Source organism: Hypomesus nipponensis, chromosome 1, assembly GCF_054491055.1.
Source record: "Hypomesus nipponensis isolate SF chromosome 1, ASM5449105v1, whole genome shotgun sequence".
NCBI lineage: Eukaryota > Metazoa > Chordata > Actinopteri > Osmeriformes > Osmeridae > Hypomesus > Hypomesus nipponensis.
In genome coordinates this window covers 3,552,713-3,574,481 of record NC_140361.1, presented here as the reverse complement: position 1 = coordinate 3,574,481, position 21,769 = coordinate 3,552,713, and the positions used below count along the sequence as shown (strand labels likewise).

General features: G+C 50.3%; 1 protein-coding gene across 2 annotated transcripts in view; it reads left to right on the top strand.

The window, feature by feature from the left end:
• Positions 1 to 21,769, top strand: part of afg2a (AAA ATPase AFG2A) — a 62,307-nt gene that overhangs the window by 33,419 nt on the left and 7,119 nt on the right. For both annotated transcript variants that reach the window (XM_084700929.1, XM_084700930.1), the window contains exon 16: positions 19,895 to 20,059. In XM_084700929.1, coding sequence (XP_084557055.1) covers positions 19,895 to 20,059 — 165 coding nt within the window. The remainder of the gene's footprint in view (positions 1 to 19,894; positions 20,060 to 21,769) is intronic.

Below are 21,769 nucleotides of genomic sequence, written 5' to 3'. Positions count from 1 at the left end.
GCACACTCTCAATGGCTCTTTATCCAGAGCTCGTTCTGAATCCTGTGTTGCGCAAGAGGGGCAATTTTCCTTGGTTTTTATTGCCGCTCCCAATTTTTTGGGGGACAATTAGCCGAGTTGGTAATTCGCTGTGATTTATTGTGGTGTCAGGTCTCATGCGGGACGCTGTGCCGTTATATCCGAGATGTGTTGTATTTCTCAGTCTGGCAGATCAAGAGTCTTGTCTCGTTTTTGTTACACGATCGCAGATGATTTCGAGTCTCGTCAACTCTTGGAAAAGACTGTTTGTGATTCTGTTTGTCAGTAAGAGAGGGTCATTTGTCTAAACTTCCCCATTTTTGGAGGCTATTTTTAGTTTGGGGTGACAATCACCATTCCATTTAGACCCGCCCCCCTCACTCCCTCTCTCTTTTACTGGCCAGAAACATCCTGAAGTCTGTAGGATCCACTTCTAACCCCAGGAACAGCCCAATAGTCCCGGAAGGCTCACTTCAAAGAACCTGCACATCAAACGAAACACAGCACATAGATGGTCAATCTGGTGAAAATGACCATGAACAGCCCTCCCATTTGTCAGCCTGGTGATTTATACTGGGAGAGCTCAGAAAGAGAGTGTGGTTCCATCCTGCATGCTAGGGTTTCATAACGGAGCTGGTTCCTGACAGGGACGCAGGCCAAGCTGACGGGCACCTCAGACCCCGGGAACAGATCTGTAACATTTTATCTGGCACTTATCCTTGTCGAAAAGAATCAGAACTGCTTTCTTTCTCTATCTCTATCACCCTTCCACCTCTCTATATCTCTCTCTCTTTGTCTGTCACCCTCTCTTTCTCCTTCTCTCTCTTTCCCCCTCTCTCTTTTCCCCTCTCTCTATCTTTCCTCTCTCTCTCTCTCTCCCACCCTCTCCCCCCCCTCCCCCTCCCCCCCCCTCTCTCTCCCCTCCTCTCTCTCTCTCTCTCTCTCTCTCTCTCTCTCTCTCTCTCTCTCTCTCTCTCTCTCTCTCTCTCTCTCTCTCTCTCTCTCTCTCTCTCTCTCTCTCTCTCTCTCTCTCTCTCTCTCTCTCTCTCTCTCTCTCTCTCTCTCTCTCTCTCTCTCTCTCTCTCTCTCTCTCTCTCTCTCTCTCTCTCTCTCTCTCTCTCTCTCTCTCTCTCTCTCTCTCTCTCTCTCTCTCTCTCTCTCTCTCTCTCTCTCTCTCTCATATCCCCCCCCAATCCACTGACGCTAGCTTGTCTGAGTGGCCTTTTGCCATGCATTCCTCCCCCCCACCCCCCGTCTGGCCCCAGCGTCAGGAAGTGGCCCAATTAGTGCATAAACACCGTGGAGGGGGGAGGGGGTTGAGAGAAGGAAGGGGGTGAGAGGGGGGAGGGTAGGGGGTAGCACCAATTAGTGTTCTCTGGGCTCAGTGGGGCTCTGCTGCAGAGCGTTCCCCCTCCCCCCCCCCCCCCCACAACCCTGCTGGGAGGAGGCGGCAGAAAACAAATAAACAAATGATTGCAAACATAAAAATTCACAAATCCACACAGCACAATGGACCTCGCTGCGCAAACGTGCGTTTGTCAGAGTCGCCACAGGGTCGACCTTCAGGTGAACACGCCAGACGTCGAGGTGACAAGTTTGACAACTATTATTTACGTTTGACTCATTTTACCCGTCAGCTATGAGTATAAACAAGAGCACTGTCAACAAGTCCCTTGCGTTGACGAGGACGTGTGAATGAGGTCATTGAGAAGGCTCCTGACTCGCCGGCTGGTGTGGTGCGGGGGAGGGGGAGGGGGGATCCGCCAGGTGGGATTTACAGGTGACGCTTCCTCGTGTTTGCTCACGGCTGACCTCAGGAAGCACTTCTGCAGCAGACTCCTAGGTGAGATATGACCTTTGACCCCTGACCCCAGGCGGAAACACCCTAACCTAATCTGTAGACTCATCTCCTCAGGCTTCCAGCCACATCTGAGGTCTGTGATTCTTAATTCACTTATAAATTCATGTTTTCTGCTGGACCAGATATGCTATTTAGCTGTGTTTCTAAAGGCACTATTTGTGGTTTCTATTTGCAGTATTTGCATGTTGACTTGGATAAAATCATCTGCCAAATAAATACAAATTTCACGTAACTGGAGTAGGAGATGAAAGGTTTCAAACATCAGACACTGTTAGACAGGTGTGGTAGTGGAACTGAGCTGAGTTGGTCAAACTCACTGCTCAGCATTGATATAGATCAAATAGCTAGCTCTTCAGTGACGTAGCTGGTGACGTAGCTGGCTAAAGCGGTGAAGTGTCGGCTGTACATTATTACTGTCCTGTTGGTGGGGATGGAGGTGTTTCACCCCAGAGAAGCGGTCACTAGGCAGCGCTGGGAAAACGGCCCATTTATTGCCAAACAATGTTAGAACCGCTAGTTAGACGAGCGAGCGTTAGACAAGCTAAGGTTACAGGCTAGGTATAATTTTAGGCCCGACTTTCAATTTCGAGGTTTCGTCTGCAGCTAAACCCGTGTTTAAATGTTTAAATTGCTGGTTAAAGTGTGTTGTGACTCTCTCTGAAGAAGTTTGCATTCTTATTGAGATACCAGAGAAAATGGTCTGTTGGGATGTCCACACACACCGACATACACACACACACACCGACCCTGACACACACACACGACTCTGAGTTTGCAGACAGAGCAGTATTCCATATGGTTGTCAGTGCGCATGAGTTAGTGCTTACAGTCCCACCAAGAAGTACAGAGATCCACACAGACAACTGGAAAAGTGGCTTTAGCTCTGTTCTCTTGCAGTCGAGACCTTTTGATTGAAGAATGTTTAGCTGAGGGCTGAGAAGGGGGAAGTGAGTTATTTAGAGAGGGATGGGGTGGAGGGGAAACGTCCACTCAAAATCTGCTTCAGAGATACGGACTCAAATGGATTCAACAGCGTTCAGCCCGAGATTTCCTTTTCAAAGCTACTTTGGTTCTTAGTTAGTCTTTTTGTGGATTACTTTACATCTAGAACTGGTGTCGTAATATCTCTATCTTGAACAATAATTATTTTCTTTAAAAACGTAAGGGATTATTTGATTGTGAGGGCTTTGATGCAACTGCCAATGCAAGCCCTGTTTTACCCTCACAAAATCTAGGCCTTAGAACGGGAGGTAGTTTGTAAAAGATGGAGAATAGGTTGTTTAAAAGAGGAAGAGAAGGAGAGAGGGAGGGGGGACAGGAAGAAAAGGGGAGAGAGAAGGATAAAGGGAGGGGGAAGGTAGAGCTGGGTCCGTGATGAATCTCCCTTTCTCTGAAACGCGCTGAGTTTGAAACAAGAGCTCAAAATGACTTGTTTGTGGTGTGTAGTCCTTTCTGTTTCCCTCGCTCGCCTCCCCAAGAATTTTATCTCGAGCCGTGAAAGTCTAGCTATTTACGGTATGTACCACAGCAACCCCCAAATATATTCTTTTTTTTTTTTTTTTTTTTTTACAATAAAAAAAGCCCTTCTCCAGTCAAACTGTTACCCAAGATTCATTTTGACAGGCAAATAGGCTCTCTCAAGGCATCTTGCCTGCCTTGTTGGCTTAGCAGGCACAGGAACCTACACTTCCCTCAGTGAGAGATTTATAAGCCTGCGAGTGCTGTTGAATTACAGAACAGCCCAGAAAGAGAGTGCCGGTTGGTCCTGAGCAGGGCCTCTGAAAAGGTTGTAGGTTATAAATACTCGACCGTGCAGTAAAGCTATCACATCCTTCCTACTGCACAAAATAGCCCCAAAGAGATGAGAGGCCATCTTCACCCTCCCCTCTGTCTTTGTACCACTGTCTGTCTGTCTGTCTCACCCTCTCTCTCTTTCTTTGTACCACTGTCTGTCTGTCTCACCCTCTCTCTCTCTGTACCACTGTCTGTCTGTCTGTCTCACCCTCTCTCTCTCTGTACCACTGTATGTCTGTCTCACCCTCTCTCTCTGTACCACTGTCTGTCTGTCTCACCCTCTCTCTCTCTGTACCACTGTCTGTCTGTCTGTCTCACCCTTTCTCTCTCTCTGTACCATTGTCTGTCAGTCTCACCCTCTCTGTCTCACCCTCTCTCTCTGTACCACTGTCTGTCTGTCTGTCTGTCTGTCTCACCCTCTCTCTCTCTGTACCACTGTCTGTCTGTCTGTCTGTCTGTCTCACCCTCTCTCTCTCTGTACCATTGTCTGTCTGTCTGTCTGTCTCACCCTCTCTGTCTCACCCTCTCTCTCTGTACCACTGTCTGTCTGTCTCACCCTCTCTCTCTCTCTGTACCACTGTCTGTCTGTCTCACCCTCTCTCTCTCTCTGTACCACTGTCTGTCTGTCTCACCCTCTCTCTCTCTCTGTACCACTGTCTGTCTGTCTCACCCTCTCTCTCTCTCTGTACCACTGTCTGTCTGTCTCACCCTCTCTCTCTCTCTGTACCACTGTCTGTCTGTCTCACCCTCTCTCTCTCTGTACCACTGTCTGTCTGTCTCACCCTCTCTCTCTGTACCACTGTCTGTCTGTCTCACCCTCTCTCTCTCTCTGTACCACTGTCTGTCTGTCTCACCCTCTCTCTCTCTGTACCACTGTCTGTCTGTCTCACCCTCTCTCTCTCTCTGTACCACTGTCTGTCTGTCTCACCCTCTCTCTCTCTCTGTACCACTGTCTGTCTGTCTCACCCTCTCTCTCTCTCTGTACCACTGTCTGTCTGTCTCACCCTCTCTCTCTCTCTGTACCACTGTCTGTCTGTCTCACCCTCTCTCTCTCTGTACCACTGTCTGTCTGTCTCACCCTCTCTCTCTCTGTACCACTGTCTCCCCCCCCCCCCTCCCCTGTGTTCCTGACAGACCTGCATGGCAGTCTACCCTGCTCTGTACCCATGCAGGCTGTGGTGATGCTCGGCCCTGATAGCCTGAGTAGGAGAGAGGCCGTGGGGGCTTCACCTTGCGTCAACATCCTGCCTCCCCACAAAGGAGCCCAGAGCAGAGCAGGGCAGGGTTGGGCCGCTGGGCCCGCTACCTGTATGGATGTGTGAAAGGAACTTAATCACGCTTAACTCCAAATGAGCTGGGATGTCTGGGTCTGATGCTCTGTGTTTGAAAGCTGGGGAACAACGAGGCCTTTCAGCCCCCGGTGTTGTTGTGCTACTTCTGAGTTGTTGTTGATCTGAAAAGACTGAAATTGGGGGGGGGGGGGTCGTTTTCTGCACCCCTCGTGCTTTCTCTGTCGTAGCTGATGGTGAAAATACTGCCTTGATTTCAAACTGGTTTTCTCCCAGCTCTTTCCCTTACTCTCTCTCAATTCTTTTAACTTTTCAATTTCAAGTGCTGTAAGAGAGACAAGTGCTGTAAGAGAGACAGGGCACGTAAAGAGATACAGGCTCTCTCCGGGTCAGCCTGTTTCTACAACCAGGCTGCGCTCACTGAGTCTGTCCACAGTGAATGGCTTCTGTAGTTTTTTGATCAGACACAGTGGTCATATAGTCTGCCACTGTAGACTGTCCTGTTTACATGATCTCCCTCTCTCTGTTACTCCCCCCTCCTCTTTCCCTCCCTCTCTCTATCCCTCTCCCCCCCGCACTCTCTCCTCCCTCCCCCCTCTCTCTCCAACACACGCACAGACAGCGGTGCTGCTGAAGGAGAGGAACATGTATGTGCAGCTCCTGGTCTGAATGTCACTTCCTGGCGTGTGAAAGAGGAGCTAGGGGGTGTGTGTGTGTGCGAGCGTATGAGCGTAGGGGGGGGGGGGGGTGTCAGAGCACCTCCTGGTAACTTTGTTTGCCATTCCTGCGGCTGTGGGGGCAGAAAGCTGCTCTGGGGAGGGGGAGGGGGAGGGGAAGGGGGAGGGAGGGAGGGAGGGAGGGAGGGAGGGAGGGAGGGAGGGAGGGAGGGAGGGAGGGAGGGAGGGAGGGAGGGAGGGAGGGAGGAGGGGGGAGGGAGGGGGGGGGAGGAGACAATGAGATGAGGAGGGCCACATCCGTGTTTGCCAGGTGTTCTCTTTGTGATCCTCACCTTGTGTTGAAGCATGGAGAGAGATGTAGAGATAGAGAAGTAGGGAGGTAGAGAAAGAGATAAATAAAGGAGAATTTAAGAGAGGGAGATAAAGAGAGAGGTGTAGATAAAGAGAGAGGGAGAGGTATAGATAGAGAGATGAGAGAGGGATTAAAAAGAGAGGAAAAGAAAGCATGAGAAAGAGAGGTGGAGAAGGGAGGGGAAACAGCTTCCAGATCCAGCCATTCTTCTGGAGGGATAATCTACTGCCAGAGCAGGACAGATCCTGCCAGGTGTGTGTGTGTGTGTGTGTGTGTGTGTGTGTGTCTGTGTTCAAGGATATGAGCTGGGTCTATACTTGTTTATATGGTGCTGGTTCATGGCTTATATGCATGCCAATATGCACTAGTGATAATACATTATTACACAGACCATCTGCAGAGCATTATCTTACGTTTTGATCACTTAAATCCATTCACACCTTGCCAAATATACCTGCAACAGGATGGAACACTCAGTACCATGGAGTTAAACTGCATAATACTGATCCATAATATGGTTGATATCGATAATTGATGTGCTTTTATTGCAAATCTTAAATTCACTTTCATGCCACCAAGTATGCTGTGACCAGTAGGTATAAAGATGGAGTGTAAAGTAGCAAGATTAGGCGGATTGTTTTTGGATGGGTAACGACTCTGGATTTATCTGTGTTGGTTGAGAGATTACGGGTTCGACAGCTTGCAAACAGCCCCGTTTCTCGATCTTTAGAAATCAAGGATTTATTTTTTGCCAGAGGGAATCACTGAGATCCGGTGAGTTACACAATCAGAGGTGGAGTTCGCTGGCAAGAGTAAGGAGTGGGGAGGGAGGCCTTAAACAACTTTTTTAGCAGCAGGCTACGTATCAGAAAGAGTGTCAGAGGTTATTCTGCTAACTCTGTTTAATACCACGCTGAAACTAGCCTTTGTATTTGAGCGGAAACTAGCCTAACGATTTCGAATCTAGCTATCGGAAAACACACCAGGTGCGAAAATTGTGATATTATCTGTTTAGTTGACTACTAGGCAGGCTTACTTTACCTTATTATTAATTGTAAACAATGACCCCACTTAAGAGAAGGGGACATTTTGGGGAATTTCCGGACTCATGACTCATGTCATAAACTACGTTTACCGGTGTCATGTGACTTTCAGATAACTCTGCATCGGATTATTCAATATTGGTCAAATGCATTATCCATAGCGGCAGCACTCCTCCCCCTCTCTCGTCCTGCAGTCCTGAGAGAATATGGCTCTATTACCAAGAGCTAACCGTAAAACCAGCACTGAAATAGACCGATGTCTGGTGTGTATTACACACGCAGTCAAGGTCAGGAAAATGCTAGCTAAGACACTGGAGTCAAATACAGGATGTTAGTCTCACTTACTGGCTGATTGGAGTACATTTGTATCATGTATTTATTTAGCAGACGCTTTTATCCAAAGCCCACACAAATAGTGCAAAAAGAAAGCACAGCATGAAGTCAGGATCAAGAATGATCATTTTCTTATTGATGTATTTTATGATTTAGATTACTTTTCGATGTATTGATCAACTTCAAACATTATTATTACTCAAGCACGACTCTGCTGTTCCATAAAACTGCTGGCTAAGGCACTGCCTCAGTCACTGCCAAGAGGGCATACTGATTATTAAAAACAAAACTGTGTGGTGGTGAGTTATGGTTTGTAAAAAGCCTCAATAGAAAGGAAATTCAAATGACTACAACAGCCTAACTCAACCAATGTACAAACAGTTGGTTTAGAGTTGTATGCTGCAATACAGCCATAGGGTGTCATGAACAGGATAGCTACATTAGTGTGGATTACAATGGTGTGCTGTATGGAATACATTCCATTGACATTTACTCATTTAGATTATGCTTTTCTACAAAGCAACTTACAAATTGTGTATGTACTGTATATGTTGTAATGTTACCACAAAGGTTACCACAGTATACTATAGCGTATATACGCTATAGTATACTGTGGTAACCTTTGTGGTAACCTTTGTGGTAACATTACAACACATTATAGTAACACATTATATATTATAACATATATATATTTTTTTTTTTATCGGGTCAGACGCGCATAGTAGTAATATTCGTTTTGACAGTCATTTGTGGTCAGAGTTCTGGAACGATCTGTATTTATTGGTCATCTTCCTGTTCTTCTGTCCCAGTGCCCCTGATCTGTGGGGTCTGCTGTGAGGAATTCCAGCGCTAGCTTGCACCGCTGACCTTGTGGCTCTGGATTGTTGTGTAGCTTGTGGCGCTGACTGTCACTCTATATATCTGCTGCTGGGCCCTCGCTCTCTCTCTCTTTCCCTCTCTCTCTCTCCATCTCTCTCTCCATCTCTCTCTTTCACTCTCTCTCTCATTCACTCACACACACACTATCTCTTTCCACCTCTCTCTCTCTCTCTCTCTCTCTCTCTCTCTCTCTCTCTCGCGCTAGCTCCCTCCCTCAGTCATCACCATGGCGACAGCCAGTCTGACCTGAAATGGTGCTCTGCACTGCTAAGAGGCTGACCCCTCCCCCTCCAGAGCTGCAAGTATCAATTAGGGTGAGCCCCCCCCCCCCGCCCCTACATAACTCATGCCATAGGAACTCAAAGGACACCAATTCGTCCAGATTCCACTTTCTCAAATTGCTGAAAAAAAGAAAGAAAAAATCTTAACTGATGGTCTCTTTCCCTCCTGAGTGGGGCTATTGTCTCACGCCTTGACCCTCCCAGCCCGGCGGCCCCCACTTCCTCTCTGCCTGACAACAAGCGCACCTTTTATCCCAAGTCTCTGAAGTGCAGTAGACAGCTTCCCTGGCGTGGCCATGGTGTTGGTGCTGAAACATGGGCCCCAAATGAACGTCCCGTCTTCCCGGGATGATGAAAAAGTACTCATCAATAATGCAAACCATTTATTTTTTCTTCTGATTTCTCTTTTCAACTTTTTTTTCAAACATTTAGAAACTTTTTTCAACCTTTAAAAAAATATATATATATTTTGTCAACGTTTTTAAACTTTTTTTTTTTTTTTTTTTACTTTTTTTTTTTCACAAAGTGAAAGGGGAGAACAGTACAGTTTAGGTACTCATCAAGTACCTTTTTTTATCGCAATATATTTTCAACCTTTCAAAACTTTTGGTAGAAATATCTTTCAAAACTTTAGAAAAATGTTTTTGAAAACATTTATTTTTACAACCTTTCACAAACCTTTAGAAACGTTTGTACTTGGGGACAGTGAGGGAATGGTCGCCTAATGGCATATCTCTCATGTGCAGCACAGGGAAAGGTCCCTCAAACACATGCTCACACACTGATCTGAATGCTGCCCTGGCCCAACTGACACCCAGCCAGCCTGAACTCACTGAGTAGGGAGAGATGGAAAGATAAGGAGGGAGAGATGGAGAGATAAGGAGGGCAGAACCAGAGAGGAGGATCAGAAGGAGAAGTAAAGAGCGAGGGAGTCGAGAGGAAGTAAAAGACTGAGGTGCAAATCACTCCGAATGACAAGACACCATTAGACACCAGCTGGTACCACACAGCTAGAGCCCCCCCCACACCACCCCCCACCCTGACCTGAGCTGTAAAACCCACCATCAACCGCCATCACCGCTCGATCCTGAAACTAGGTTGCTTGATTCACGCTCTTCTCTATATATATATTATTTTTTTAATTTAGAGAATTATTTTTTAAAGTAACTAAGGAACCAAAAACTGGTCCTGAGATACTTTTGAAGTGCTCCTCTTTAGCCTTGGTGGAACTCTGAGGAATTTTTGTTTGTAACGTCTGTAGCCGAAAGCACCTAGTTCAGATACACTGCATTGAATTTCATGGTTTCAAGTCGTCGTACCCCCCCTCAAAAAAAGATCAGTGATTTACTGCAGAGTTCAGATCAGCATATAAATCTCTCTGCAGAACGAAGGCCTTGGCTCTGAGCAGATGTTCAGCTCTGAACTAAGGGCTGCTTGCCTTGTTCAGAGAGACCCAGCCCTCGGACCATAAATATGTCCTTCCTCAACCCCAAACAGTGGCTCTCTCCCTCCCTCTCTCTCCCGTACTCTTCTTTCCATCCCTCCCTCTCTTTCTCCCACTCTCACTCACTCAACCCCAAGCTATGACTGCCTCCTTCCCTCTCACCCCCCCTCTCTTGCTCCTTCCCTCCCTCCTTCTTTCGTTCAACCCCAAACTGTGACTCCCTCCCTTTTTCATCAAACCTCCCTCCCCCCTCCCTCCCTGCCTCTCTCTGTTTCAACACATCCCTTTCTTCACTTCCTTCCTGTTCCGCCCTCTGAATTTTAATGCCTGCCTGTCATGTTGTCTTCTCCTTGTCCCCTCCTCCTCCCCAGACCCTCACTGTGCATCTAGTAATTACCACTGCACCAAGAAAACCCTTTCATTTAAAGGGATTGGCAATTATCTCGGTGGAACACAATAAAAAGCTTCCCCTGAAGAGGAAGGGGATGTTTGAACTGGCGCTGTGTAAGACGCCCACCTCCTCCCCCTGGAAGCAGAGAGGGAGGGAGGGAGGGAGGGAGGGAGGGAGGGAGGGAGGGAGGGAGGGAGGGAGGGAGGGAGGGAGGGAGGGAGGGAGGGAGGGAGGGAGGGAGGGAGGGAGGGAGGGTGGGGGAGGAGAGTATAGGGGGGAGGAAGAAGGGGGGAATGGAGGGGGGGCGTAGTGGAGGAAGAAGGGGGAAATGGGGGGGGGGGTAACCTCTCAGATACTTGATAATCAAAGAGCAGGCTGGGAAACAACATGGGTCAAGGGTCAAAGGTTGGGCCTTTATTGGCTCACATTTGTTCTTCCTCGTTGTAAAGTCACAGCTCTTAAAATATGAATGTAGCTGTGGAGGGAGAAGGCTCGAAATAAGTACCTTTTGCCAGGCTTGATTTAGTAGCATGGCCTCCTGTTCACCTCCAGGGGAATCTATAAAGTTGTTAAGGCAGTTGTAAATAACCGTCTGACAGCTCTGCTGGCTTCTCAGACCTGGTCACCTCCACTCACCCTCTGGACTCCTGCAGGAAACATACCTGGCCACTTCCTGAACACTGTCATCCTGCCCAGCTCATTTAAAGGACACATTACATTTAGATTTGGCTTTGTATTTAGTAGACACTTTTATCCAAAGCAACATGCAAATACAGGTCGACAGAGCCCTCTCCTAGTGTGTGTGTGTGTGTGTGTGTGTGTGTGTGTGTGTGTGTGTGTGTGTGTGTGTGTGTGTGTGTGTGTGTGTGTGTGTGTGTGTGTGTGTGTGTGTGTGTGTGTGTGTGTTGACGGTGCTACAGTAATGGTGCTGGTTAGAGCAGAGGGCTGTCTGTTTCCTGATTCACTGCGGGGTCCTGTGGCTTTGTGAGGTGTCCTCTCACATGCCTGTCTGGAAGCACCACCTGTTGTTGTCCTCCTTGTCAGTGTTGGGAGCAGCGCTGGGCAGGAAGTCCTGGTTGCCCGGGCGACACCAGCCATCACACTGGGCGGGCAAACCTGGAGCAGGAAGTGACCGTGTCAGAGTGTGGAGGCAGGATCTGGGCCTTCTGTTAACACACGATCTGGTTCTCATTCAGACGTCTCGGGCGCTCCGCGACCCCACAGCCCCCTCTCTCTCTCTCGCCCCACAACTCCCTCTCTCTCTCGCCCCACAGCTCCCTCTCTCTCTCTCTCTCTCGCCCCACAGTTCCCTCTCTCTCTCGCCCCACAGCTCCCTCTCTCTCTCTCTCGCCCCACAGCTCCCTCTCTCTCTCTCGCCCCACAGCTCGCTCGCTCTCTCTCTCTCGCCCCACAGCTCCCTCTCCCTCTCTCTCTCGCCCCACAGCTCCCTCTCCCTCTCTCGCCCCACAGCTCCCTCTCTCTCTCTCGCCCCACAGCTCCCTCTCTCTCTCTCGCCCCACAGCTCCTTCTCTCTCTCTCTCTCTCTCTCGCCCCACAGCTCTCTCTCTCGCCCCTCAGCTCCCTCTCTCTCTCTCGCCCAACAGCTCCCTCTCTCTCTCTCTCGCCCCACAGCTCCCTCTCTCTCTCGCCCCACAGCTCCCTCTCTCTCTCGCCCCACAGCTCCCTCTCTCTCGCTCCACAGCTCCCTCTCTCTCACCCCACAGCTCCCTCTCTCTCTCGCCCCACAGCTCCCTCTCTCTCTCGCTCCACAGCTCCCTCTCTCTCGCCCCACAGCTCCCTCTCTCTCTCGCCCCACAGCTCCCTCTCTCTCTCGCTCCACAGCTCCCTCTCTCTCGCCCCACAGCTCCCTCTCTCTCTCTCGCCCCACAGCTCCCTCTCTCTCTCGCCCCACAGCTCCCTCTCTCTCTCGCCCCACAGCTCCCTCTCTCTCGCTCCACAGCTCCCTCTCTCTCACCCCACAGCTCCCTCTCTCTCGCCCCACAGCTCCCTCTCTCTCGCTCCACAGCTCCCTCTCTCTCCTGTCTTCATTACACTCCCTTTTGTGCTCCCATTTCTTTCTTTCTCTGTCTCCCCCTTCTACCTCTTTTTCAGGTGATGGGGGGGGGGGGGGTGAAGAGAGTTTGTTGGAGGCTGTCGGGCTGGTGTCCTCTCCTCCCCACCCCCACCCCCCCCACACACACCCCCCATGCCTGAAAGGGAATACGGTGTTTTCAGCATAAAAGGCTTGGCGCTGTCAACAGAGGGTATCCACCATTCCTGAGGAACACACACTGCCTGGAGCTACAGTTTCTGGGCAGCAGAGAGGGGTGGAGACAGGGGGAGTAGGTAGCTGAGAGGGGTGGAGATGGGGAGGGGGCCAAAGAGGGGTGGGACGAGGGGCAGCAGAGAGAGGTGGAGACAGGGGAGAGGGGGCAGATAGGGGTGGAGACGGGGAGGGGGGCAGATAGGGGTGGAGACAGGGGGCGGGGGTTGAATGCAGGTGTTTGGATTACCAGGCTGTTTGATAGTGATAGCAACAGTTCACCCAGCGTTGCCGTGGCACCGAGCCAGGACAGCTCTTCTGAGGTGAGGCCGGGGGGGGGGGGGGGGATGGGCGGAGGTGTTGTGTACACAAAGGCCAGGTAAACCTAGCGGCTGGTCCGCTGGGACAGAACAGGTTTGTCGTCGCTTCAGTTACGAGCCCGCGCTGGAGACAGGCCGGGGACGTGGACCATGTCTCCTCGAAATCTGACACAGGGAGGGAGGGAGGGAGGGAGGGAGGGAGGGAGGGAGGGAGGGAGGGAGGGAGGGAGGGAGGGAGGGAGGGAGGGAGGGAGGGAGGGAGGGAGGGAGGGAGGGAGGGAGGGAGGGAGGGAGGGAGGGAGGGAGGGAGGGAGGGAGGGAGGGAGGGAGGGAGGGAGGGAGGGAGGGAGGGAGGGAGGGGGTGAGTGGGGCATTCTCTTTTCTTTCAGGATGTTCAAGTACTGGGTGGCTAATTGCTATTTTGTGAATCACATTTAACTAGTCTTTATTTGCTTCCTTTTTTTTCCCCTTAATTAAGACTGTTGACAGGGTTTCCCCGGTCTAGCTTCCCCTCCGCCCCCCAACACACACAATTACACACACACACACAATTACACACACACACACAATTACACACACACACTTCTAAATCACCACTGCTGGTCTGGCATGCTCTCTCCCTCCTCTCTTTCCTTGCTGTCTCTATCTCTCAGTCCCTCCTCTTTCTCTCTCCCTGCTCTCTCTCCTTGCTGTCTCTATCTCTCAGTCCCTCCTCTCCCTCTCTCCCTCCTCTCTTTCCTTGCTGTCTCTATCTCTCAGTCCCTCCTCTTTCTCTCTCCCTGCTCCCCCCCCTCCCCTGGGCTCCTGCTCAGACCCGGGGCAGGAGACAAGATGGAGGGACTTTGAAGACAGAGAAAGAACAGCCTCTGTCATCTCCCACCATCTCTCTGTTTCTCTCTTGCTCTCTCTCCTTCTCTCTCATCTCTCCCTCTTCTCCTTACACACACACACACACACACCTCCCAGCCAGCAGTCTCACTTTGGGTCGAGGGTAAACAGGATGATGGTTAGATTTCACGGGAGTGGAAACTGATCTCCTCTAGTCAGCCTTGTCACTCAGCAATGTGTGTGTTTATGTTTGCGTGTGTGTATGTGTGTGTGTGTGTGTGCGCACAAGTGGATGTGAGTGAGAGAGAGGAGAGCGGGAGAGAGACGGTATGTGCGCAGGGCTGTGGTTACGTGTGTGTGTGTGTGTGTGTGCAGGGCTGTGTGTGTGTGTGTGTGTGTGTGTGTGCAGGGCTGTGTGTGTGTGTGTGTGCAGGGCTGTGTGTGTGTGTGTGTGCAGGGCTGTGGTTACGTGTGTGTGTGTGTGTGTGCAGGGCTGTGGTTACGTGTGTGTGTGTGTGTGTGTGTGCAGGGCTGTGGTTACGTGTGTGCACTTTTTTGTGGAGGCCTGATCAGACTGACCTGGTGATGATGATGATGATGATGATAGTGGTGAAGGTAGTAGAGGGACATTTTCAACAGTTTCTCTCTGGTACATTCATGAATTGTATCAAGGTGTCTCAAACTTGTTACCCACTGTAGTTGCAGATCGATGCTGTGAAGTCCCTCTTTATATCTGTACATGACGGGAGGTGGGGAGCAGCAGGAGGAGGAGGGGGAGAAAGGGAGGAGGAGAATGGGGGGGGGGGGGGAGTTGAGAATGAGGGTGAAGAGAGAGAGACAGGACAGTTCTGCCGTGTTCCCTGGCGAGGTTGTGTTTGGTGCTGAGCGCACACTACACGTCGCCCCCGCACTGTTACAGGCTGGGTTATAGAAACCAGACGGGTTCACACGCAGCGCTCAGCCAGCAGGACGAAACTGGGAACTGCGGACAGCTCACAGGAAACACCTCTTTATAAAGCAAACATACATGGTTTTTATGGCAGTCGTTTTACTGCCATTTTATTCGGGGCTCCAATGAGGAGACATTTCACCATGGACCTGCATCGTTTCCTCTGCTTTTCCTCACCTTGTTTGGTGGCCCACTTCCACTCAGCCCACTTAGCCTTTTATTTGTGTGTCTAACAGCTTTTTCTTTCCTCCTCTTATCAAAATAGGAATGAGGCACTTTTTGTCAGTAGCCATTTTGGTTGCAGGGCTGTGAGGCAGTAGGAGTTTTTTTTGGACAGGGTGGGTAGGAGACCTAACTACCTCAGCAGCTGTGGCCGTGTTCACACTGTCACACACACACACACACATATACACACACACAGGCTTGTTTCTATCCAAAGCGACATACAAATACTGCACATAGAACTCTGCCCTTCTGATCCTTGATCTTCTGTGCACTTTCTAACACTCTGTGTTTACCACACTGCAGTGTTTACAACTGTTGATCCATACTTTTCTATTTTAGTATCCTATCCTATAGGGTATTAGTGGAGCAATAAAGAGGACAGGAAGGGTGAGCTGATTGGACAGGAAAAGGTTGACCAGAGTAGTGACCTGATTGGACAGGAATTAGTTAACTAGAGCAGTGACTCTATTGGACTGGAAGGGATTAACTAGAGAGTTGATTGGACAGGAAGGGGTTAACTAAAGAGCTGATTGGACAGGAAGGGGTTAACTAGAGAGCTGATTGGACAGGAAGGGGTTAACTAAAGAGCTGATTGGACAGGAAGGGGTTAACTAGAGAGCTGATTGGACAGGAAGGGGTTAACTACAGAGCTGATTGGACAGGAAGGGGTTAACTAAAGAGCTGATTGGACAGGAAGGGGTTAACTAAAGAGCTGATTGGACAGGAAGGGGTTAACTAAAGAGCTGATTGGACAGGAAGGGGTTAACTAAAGAGCTGATTGGACAGGAAGGGGTTAACCAGAGAGCTGATTGGACAGGAAGGGGTTAACCAAAGAGCTGATTGGACAGGAAGGGGTTAACTAAAGAGCTGATTGGACAGGAAGGGGTTAACCAGAGAGCTGGTTGGACATGGTGGCCTTGCCTGCCGGATGCAAGTTTGACTCAAGGGCAAAATCCAGAATGAAAGCCTCTCAGTCTTGAACCAATGCCAACTATACTCTCTGTCACTCTGTCTCCCTTTCTTTCTCTCTCTCTCTCTCTCTCTCTCTCTCTCTCTCTCTCTCTCTCTCTCTCTCTCTCTCTCTCTCTCTCTCTCTCTCTCTCTCTCTCTCTCTCTCTCTCTCTCTCTCTCTCTCTCTCTCTCTCTCTCTCTCTCTCTCTCCCTTCCTCCCTCTCTGTCGCTCTCCCTCCTTCTCTCTTTCTGCTCTCTCTCTCCTCTCCCTTCTTCTTTCTTTACCTCCTTTCTCCATTGCTCCCAAACTCGCAACATGTCTCAAACCTTTCTCCACCCTCTCCTGGCACCAACACCCTCTTACCTGCCCACCCTCCTGTCCTGTGCCTGTCTTCTTGTCTCCTACTCCCCCCCTGATCAGACCCCTGCCCTGGCCCCCCCTGATCAGACCCCCGCCCTGGCCCCCCCTGAGCCCCAGCAAGGCTGCCCCAGCCTGGTGGCTTGCTTCCAGAGTGACTCACCAGGGCCTCTGCAGATTGTAGACTGACAGGTTTAGGAAACCGCATACAGAGGATGCCTCTGGGCAGGACTACATTCATGTCCCCGCAGGCAAGCCTGCCAGGTAACCAGCCAGCTAACCAGATACCCATTTAACCAGCCTACGATCCAGCCTGCCAGTAAACCACCCAGCCAGCTAGCTAACCAGCAAGCTAGGAGTTTGTAGCTGGAGAGTAGAGGTAGGAGTTTGTAGCTGGAGTGTAGAGGTAGGAAGGAGTTTGTAGCTGGAGTGTAGAGGTAGGAAGGAGTTTGTAGCTGGAGTGTAGAGGTAGGAAGGAGTTTGTAGCTGTAGTGTAGAGGTAGGGAGGAGTTTGTAGCTGGAGTGTAGAGGTAGGGAGGAGTTTGTAGCTGGAGTGTAGAGGTAGGAAGGAGTTTGTAGCTGGAGTGTAGAGGTAGGAAGGAGTTTGTAGCTGGAGTGTAGAGGTAGGAAGGAGTTTGTAGCTGGAGTGTAGAGGTAGGAAGGAGTTTGTAGCTGCAGTGTAGAGGTAGGAAGGAGTTTGTAGCTGGAGTGTAGAGGTAGGGAGGAGTTTGTAGCTGGAGTGTAGAGGTAGGAAGGAGTTTGTAGCTGGAGTGTAGAGGTAGGAAGGAGTTTGTAGCTGGAGTGTAGAGGTAGGAAGGAGTTTGTAGCTGGAGTGTAGAGGTAGGAAGGAGTTTGTAGCTGGAGTGTAGAGGTAGGAAGGAGTTTGTAGCTGGAGTGTAGAGGTAGGAAGGAGTTTGTAGCTGGAGTGTAGAGGTAGGAAGGAGTTTGTAGCTGGAGTGTAGAGGTAGGAAGGAGTTTGTAGCTGGAGTGTAGAGGTAGGAAGGAGTTTGTAGCTGGAGTGTAGAGGTAGGAAGGAGTTTGTAGCTGGAGTGTCCGTCCCTTAGTAAACACAGCAACGCTCAGGATGAGGTTCCCTGCATTCCTGGCTGGTTAGAGAGCGGAGGAGCCTTCAGGGACAGGAAACCATCTGTCAGTAGAGGATGATCGTGTCTCGAGAAAGATTTCTGGAATGACGGTTGTTGTTATCCACCGTAAAACCTGCAGCTCCAGCTTTCTGTTGTGATCGGCTTGGCTGGTTGTTGCCGGCGCAGCCACAGTCGACTTGACGGCGCTCTGTTTGGCGTGCTGCTGCCCTCGGCCCAAATGCAGGCTGCTGAGTTGGGGTGACAACTATCTGAAATCAGAGAGATAACGCGAGTGTGTTCGTTGTTGTTGTTGTTGTTGTTGTTGTTCTAGCAGTTTCTATCGAACCATTAATCTTAGTATGAGACGAAGAACTCGATATGGCCACCAGAATTGTTCCATCATAGTTATATGACGGTTGTAAGTGTAAGGTTGTAAGTGTAAATCCTGTTTTGCCCTCTCAGTGGAACCTACTGAAAGATCAGTCCAGCAGCGTGCGTCTCTGCTTCCTGGACGTGTTCCTCTCCTCCTGCGCTCAGGTGGAACGCTGCTCGAGTGACGGGAAGATGTCAACGCCCGCTTCACATGCCAGCCATATATTTGTCTTTTGGGGTTCCCCCTCCCTCGCCCCTGTCCACCCCCCCTCCCTCAATTCCCCCCTTCCTCCTCCCCCCCTCCCTCAACTCCCCCCTTCCTCCTCCCCCCTCCTCCCTCAATTCCCCCCACGCTCCTTTTTCCCCTTCACTTTACCCCCTCCTCCTTCTTCCATTCCCCCCTTCCCTCAATTGCCCACTCCCCCGGATCCTTGAAAACAGGACGTGTATCTTGTTAAGTGATGGATGGGCCCCTGCTCTTGCTGAGAGAAAGAAAAAACGTCTCTTTCTCTGCCTCCGGGGCAGTCAGACGAGTTGAGCAGTCTGGGAGCTGAGACTGTCGTCTGTGAGACTGTCGTCTGTGGGACCGGAGGCTGGACAAGTGCACACACAGACGAGTGAAACAGCAGCTTTGCATATAGGATCCAGCTTTTTGCATGCAAGGAAGGTTCCCATAATGGGGTGTTACATATTGTATCTAAAATCAATGTCAGTGTTCAGTATCTTCCCCTCAGTATTGTTTTTCTGAAACTATGTAGACTGTGCGTGCGCGTGTGTGTTCACGTGTGTGTGTCTGCAGGCGAGGGTGTGTGCAAGCGTGTATGTGTGCATGTGTGTGTGTGCGCAGGCATGTGAGTGTGTGCGTGCGTAATCGAGGTCGGCAGGTTTGCGTGCGGCCGCCACATTCTTCCAGGGAGAACCGCAGAGGAAGTGTCCCTGGCACGTCCGCAGCGGAGCGGAGCTAGCTGGGCCTGCGGTGACAAACAACCCTCTCTCCCCTCCCCTCCACCTCGCCCTCCCTCCCTCCACCTCGCCCTCCCTCCCCCCCTCGTGAGAAGAGCCATGCCAGAGAAGGGCCAACTCCCGTATTTTAGTCCCAGACGTGTCATCGAGTGTACGATCCTGCTGCCAGCGTCTTTTATGATTTTCCTTCGCAGCCCTGGGGTCCGAAGATCCCAGCGTTTGATGTTGCACTTCAGACGTGGCGCCGTTTTGCAGCTTTGTGCTGTGGGGTACAGCCGTTGACTTGTTACTGTTGCACTGTTGTTGAGGTACGACTGTCGCTCTGTGCCTGGGAAACCCGTTCCTCGCCTCCCAAAACACCGTCGCTGTCCGCCCTTTACCCTTCCCGATCCTTGATTTTTCTGCTGTATTTTCTTAGTTATTGGTACGTCACTTTGGATAAAAGCGTCTGCTAGACGAATACAATTAAGGAATTGATACTGATAAAGATGTCATTGCTAAAGATCCTCCCCCAGCTGAACTCGGTGGCTTTGTTGTTTCTGGGTCCCGTTGGCTCCTCGCCTGGCCCCGCCCTGGAGGAATCAGAGGGGAAAAAAGAAAGTGTTTCCTTTGTTAGTGAGTGCTGTGTTGTGGTTACCCAAGGAAAGGATACAGTACCTGTGTTTGCTGATGTTTTCCCCTCTCAAACGTTCCACATTGCAAAGGGCAGACAGATAAAAAAATATATATATATATATACATATACACACATAAGGGAAAGACGTTTCTGGGCTTAAAAGGCCTCGGTGTGTCCACAGGCTTTGGGATGGGATGTGACAGGGACGTAAACAGAGTTCAAAGGCGTTTTATCTGCTCTAACTACCCTTCAGAGATCATCATACAGGACGGACAACGCTGTCGTCTGTCTCTGTCACATCAGAGACGGTGGCGTCTGGTGCCCCAGCGAGGGGGTCAAAGGTCACCGAGATATGGCTTGTCGAGGAGCTGGAATGGCTGACAGGAAGCAGTGTGTGCAGCACACTTCCTGTCACACCAGTCTGTGTGAGGCCTCGTTCAGACTTGGCTCTGATGAAAGCTCAGCTGTGCTTCTGTGTCTAGGGTCATGTTCCACAGCTCCGTTCTGAGGGTAGGGTCATGTTCCACAGCCAGGTTGTAGTTCTGAGTGTAGGTTCGGGTTCTGAGACTACTACGTTCTGACCCCTGACCTTTGTCTCCCAGGCTCTGATGCGACCCGGCCGTCTGGACAGGATCGTGTACGTGCCCCTCCCAGACGCCGCCACGCGCCGCGAGATCTTCTCTCTGCAGTTCCGCAGCATGCCCGTGGGCCCAGACGTGAGCCTGGACGAGCTGGTGACCCGGACGGACAAGTACTCAGGAGCCGAGGTGAGTTCACACGGAGCTGTGTTGACCAGACGCGTCGCCTCTTTCCCTGACAGGAAACCAGGCGCTGTGGTCGGGATGCTGTTTGCCTGTTGTGCAGGTTCTGTTGTGTCTGGGCTGCAGCACGGCGCTGCCTCACAGTAGACCTGAAGCCAGAGCACAGACACCGCTCTGTCCTGTGTCAGTCACCTTGCCCTGACGGGAACGCCACGCTAGGGAATCTGCTCCCTCTAGCCCACATCTCTATTCAGGAAAAAAGCAGTTGGATTTGGCTTTGGAAGGACCTTTTGAATTGAACAAGAGAAGAAAAAAAAAAAAAAAAAAAAACTAGTGTTGTCCACCGGGCTGTTATATTTAAATGGGGCTTGTGCACATGCCCAGACACAGCCCTGCCATGAAACCCCACAGCAGAGCTGCAGCTCACCAGCACATCCATTTCAACAGCTTTTGTCTGGACTGAAAGGGAATCGTGTCCCATCACAAACCACATCCCTTCTTCAATACAGAGAACATTTTAATTTATCTGCTCGGTGCGTACACACACAAGTTTTAGCACATGTACACACACACACACACACACACACTAGCTCATATACACACATGCACAAAGCACGTACAGAAGCACGTGCACACACAAAGCACAGTCACGCATAAACAATCGCACACACGCACATTGTTGAGCTACAGATTTACCTCTGGGGGAACTGATTAAAAACATGCATGCCCACATGGCCTTATTAGGAGATGAATCAATGCACAAACACATAGGAGTAATATCCTTCAAATATACACCCCTCTCCCACCCAGTCTAACTGCCATCCAGTCCAACTGCCACCCAGTCTATCTTACCCCCTTCATGTACAACCTACCCCCCCCCCCCTCAAAGCAGATTCACTATGGAAACACCTGTATTTAAATCTATTTCAAACTATCGCTCAAGTGTCTTAACAGGGTTGACATTGCATACACATTAATAAATTGCTCTCAATTAAACACATTTAACATCCTGAAATGACACAATACCTCTTTCTGAAAGTTTAACATAGAATAGAAAAACAAAAGTAACTTTTCAAAATGTAAAAGGTCCTCTCTTGGTGGAATGACCCTGAAGGAGGTATGCACAGGAAGCCAAAGCAGGGATATCAGGTGTTCCTCATCTGGGTGTTGAAACACAACTGACACCCTGGAGTAGCATGCTTTCACTGACTTGTCTCTGGTTAACCGGTAGCAGGGCTGGAGGTGGCAAGGCTGGGGGTGAAAGGGTGGAGAAGGGTCTTGTTGTGCGGGCTGGTGGTGGTGTATGGATTCCTTGCTTCCAGGGAGTAAGCTTGATAAGGAACCTCGTAAATCACCAATCGATGCTCTTATTGGAATTGGAGACCACTCACCAGAGTCCAATTTCATTTTCTCTGTCTTTCTCACACACTCTGTCTCTCACTTAGTCTGTGTCTCTCTGTCTCTCTCTCCGCATCTCCATATCCAGTCACCTGAAGGGCCCCAGGATGAACTGCATGTCTGTAAACACACTTGGCAAGACTCCAGTCTGTCTGTCCCTGAGTACCTGCTCTTACTTTCCCTGTCAGGGTGGGCAGAGGTGGTCTATCTGGATAGACAGACAGACAGACACATGGGCATGCAGGCAGACAGGCACACAGACAGACAGACAGGCAGGCAGGCAGGCACATAGACACAGAAAGGCAGGCAGGCAGACAG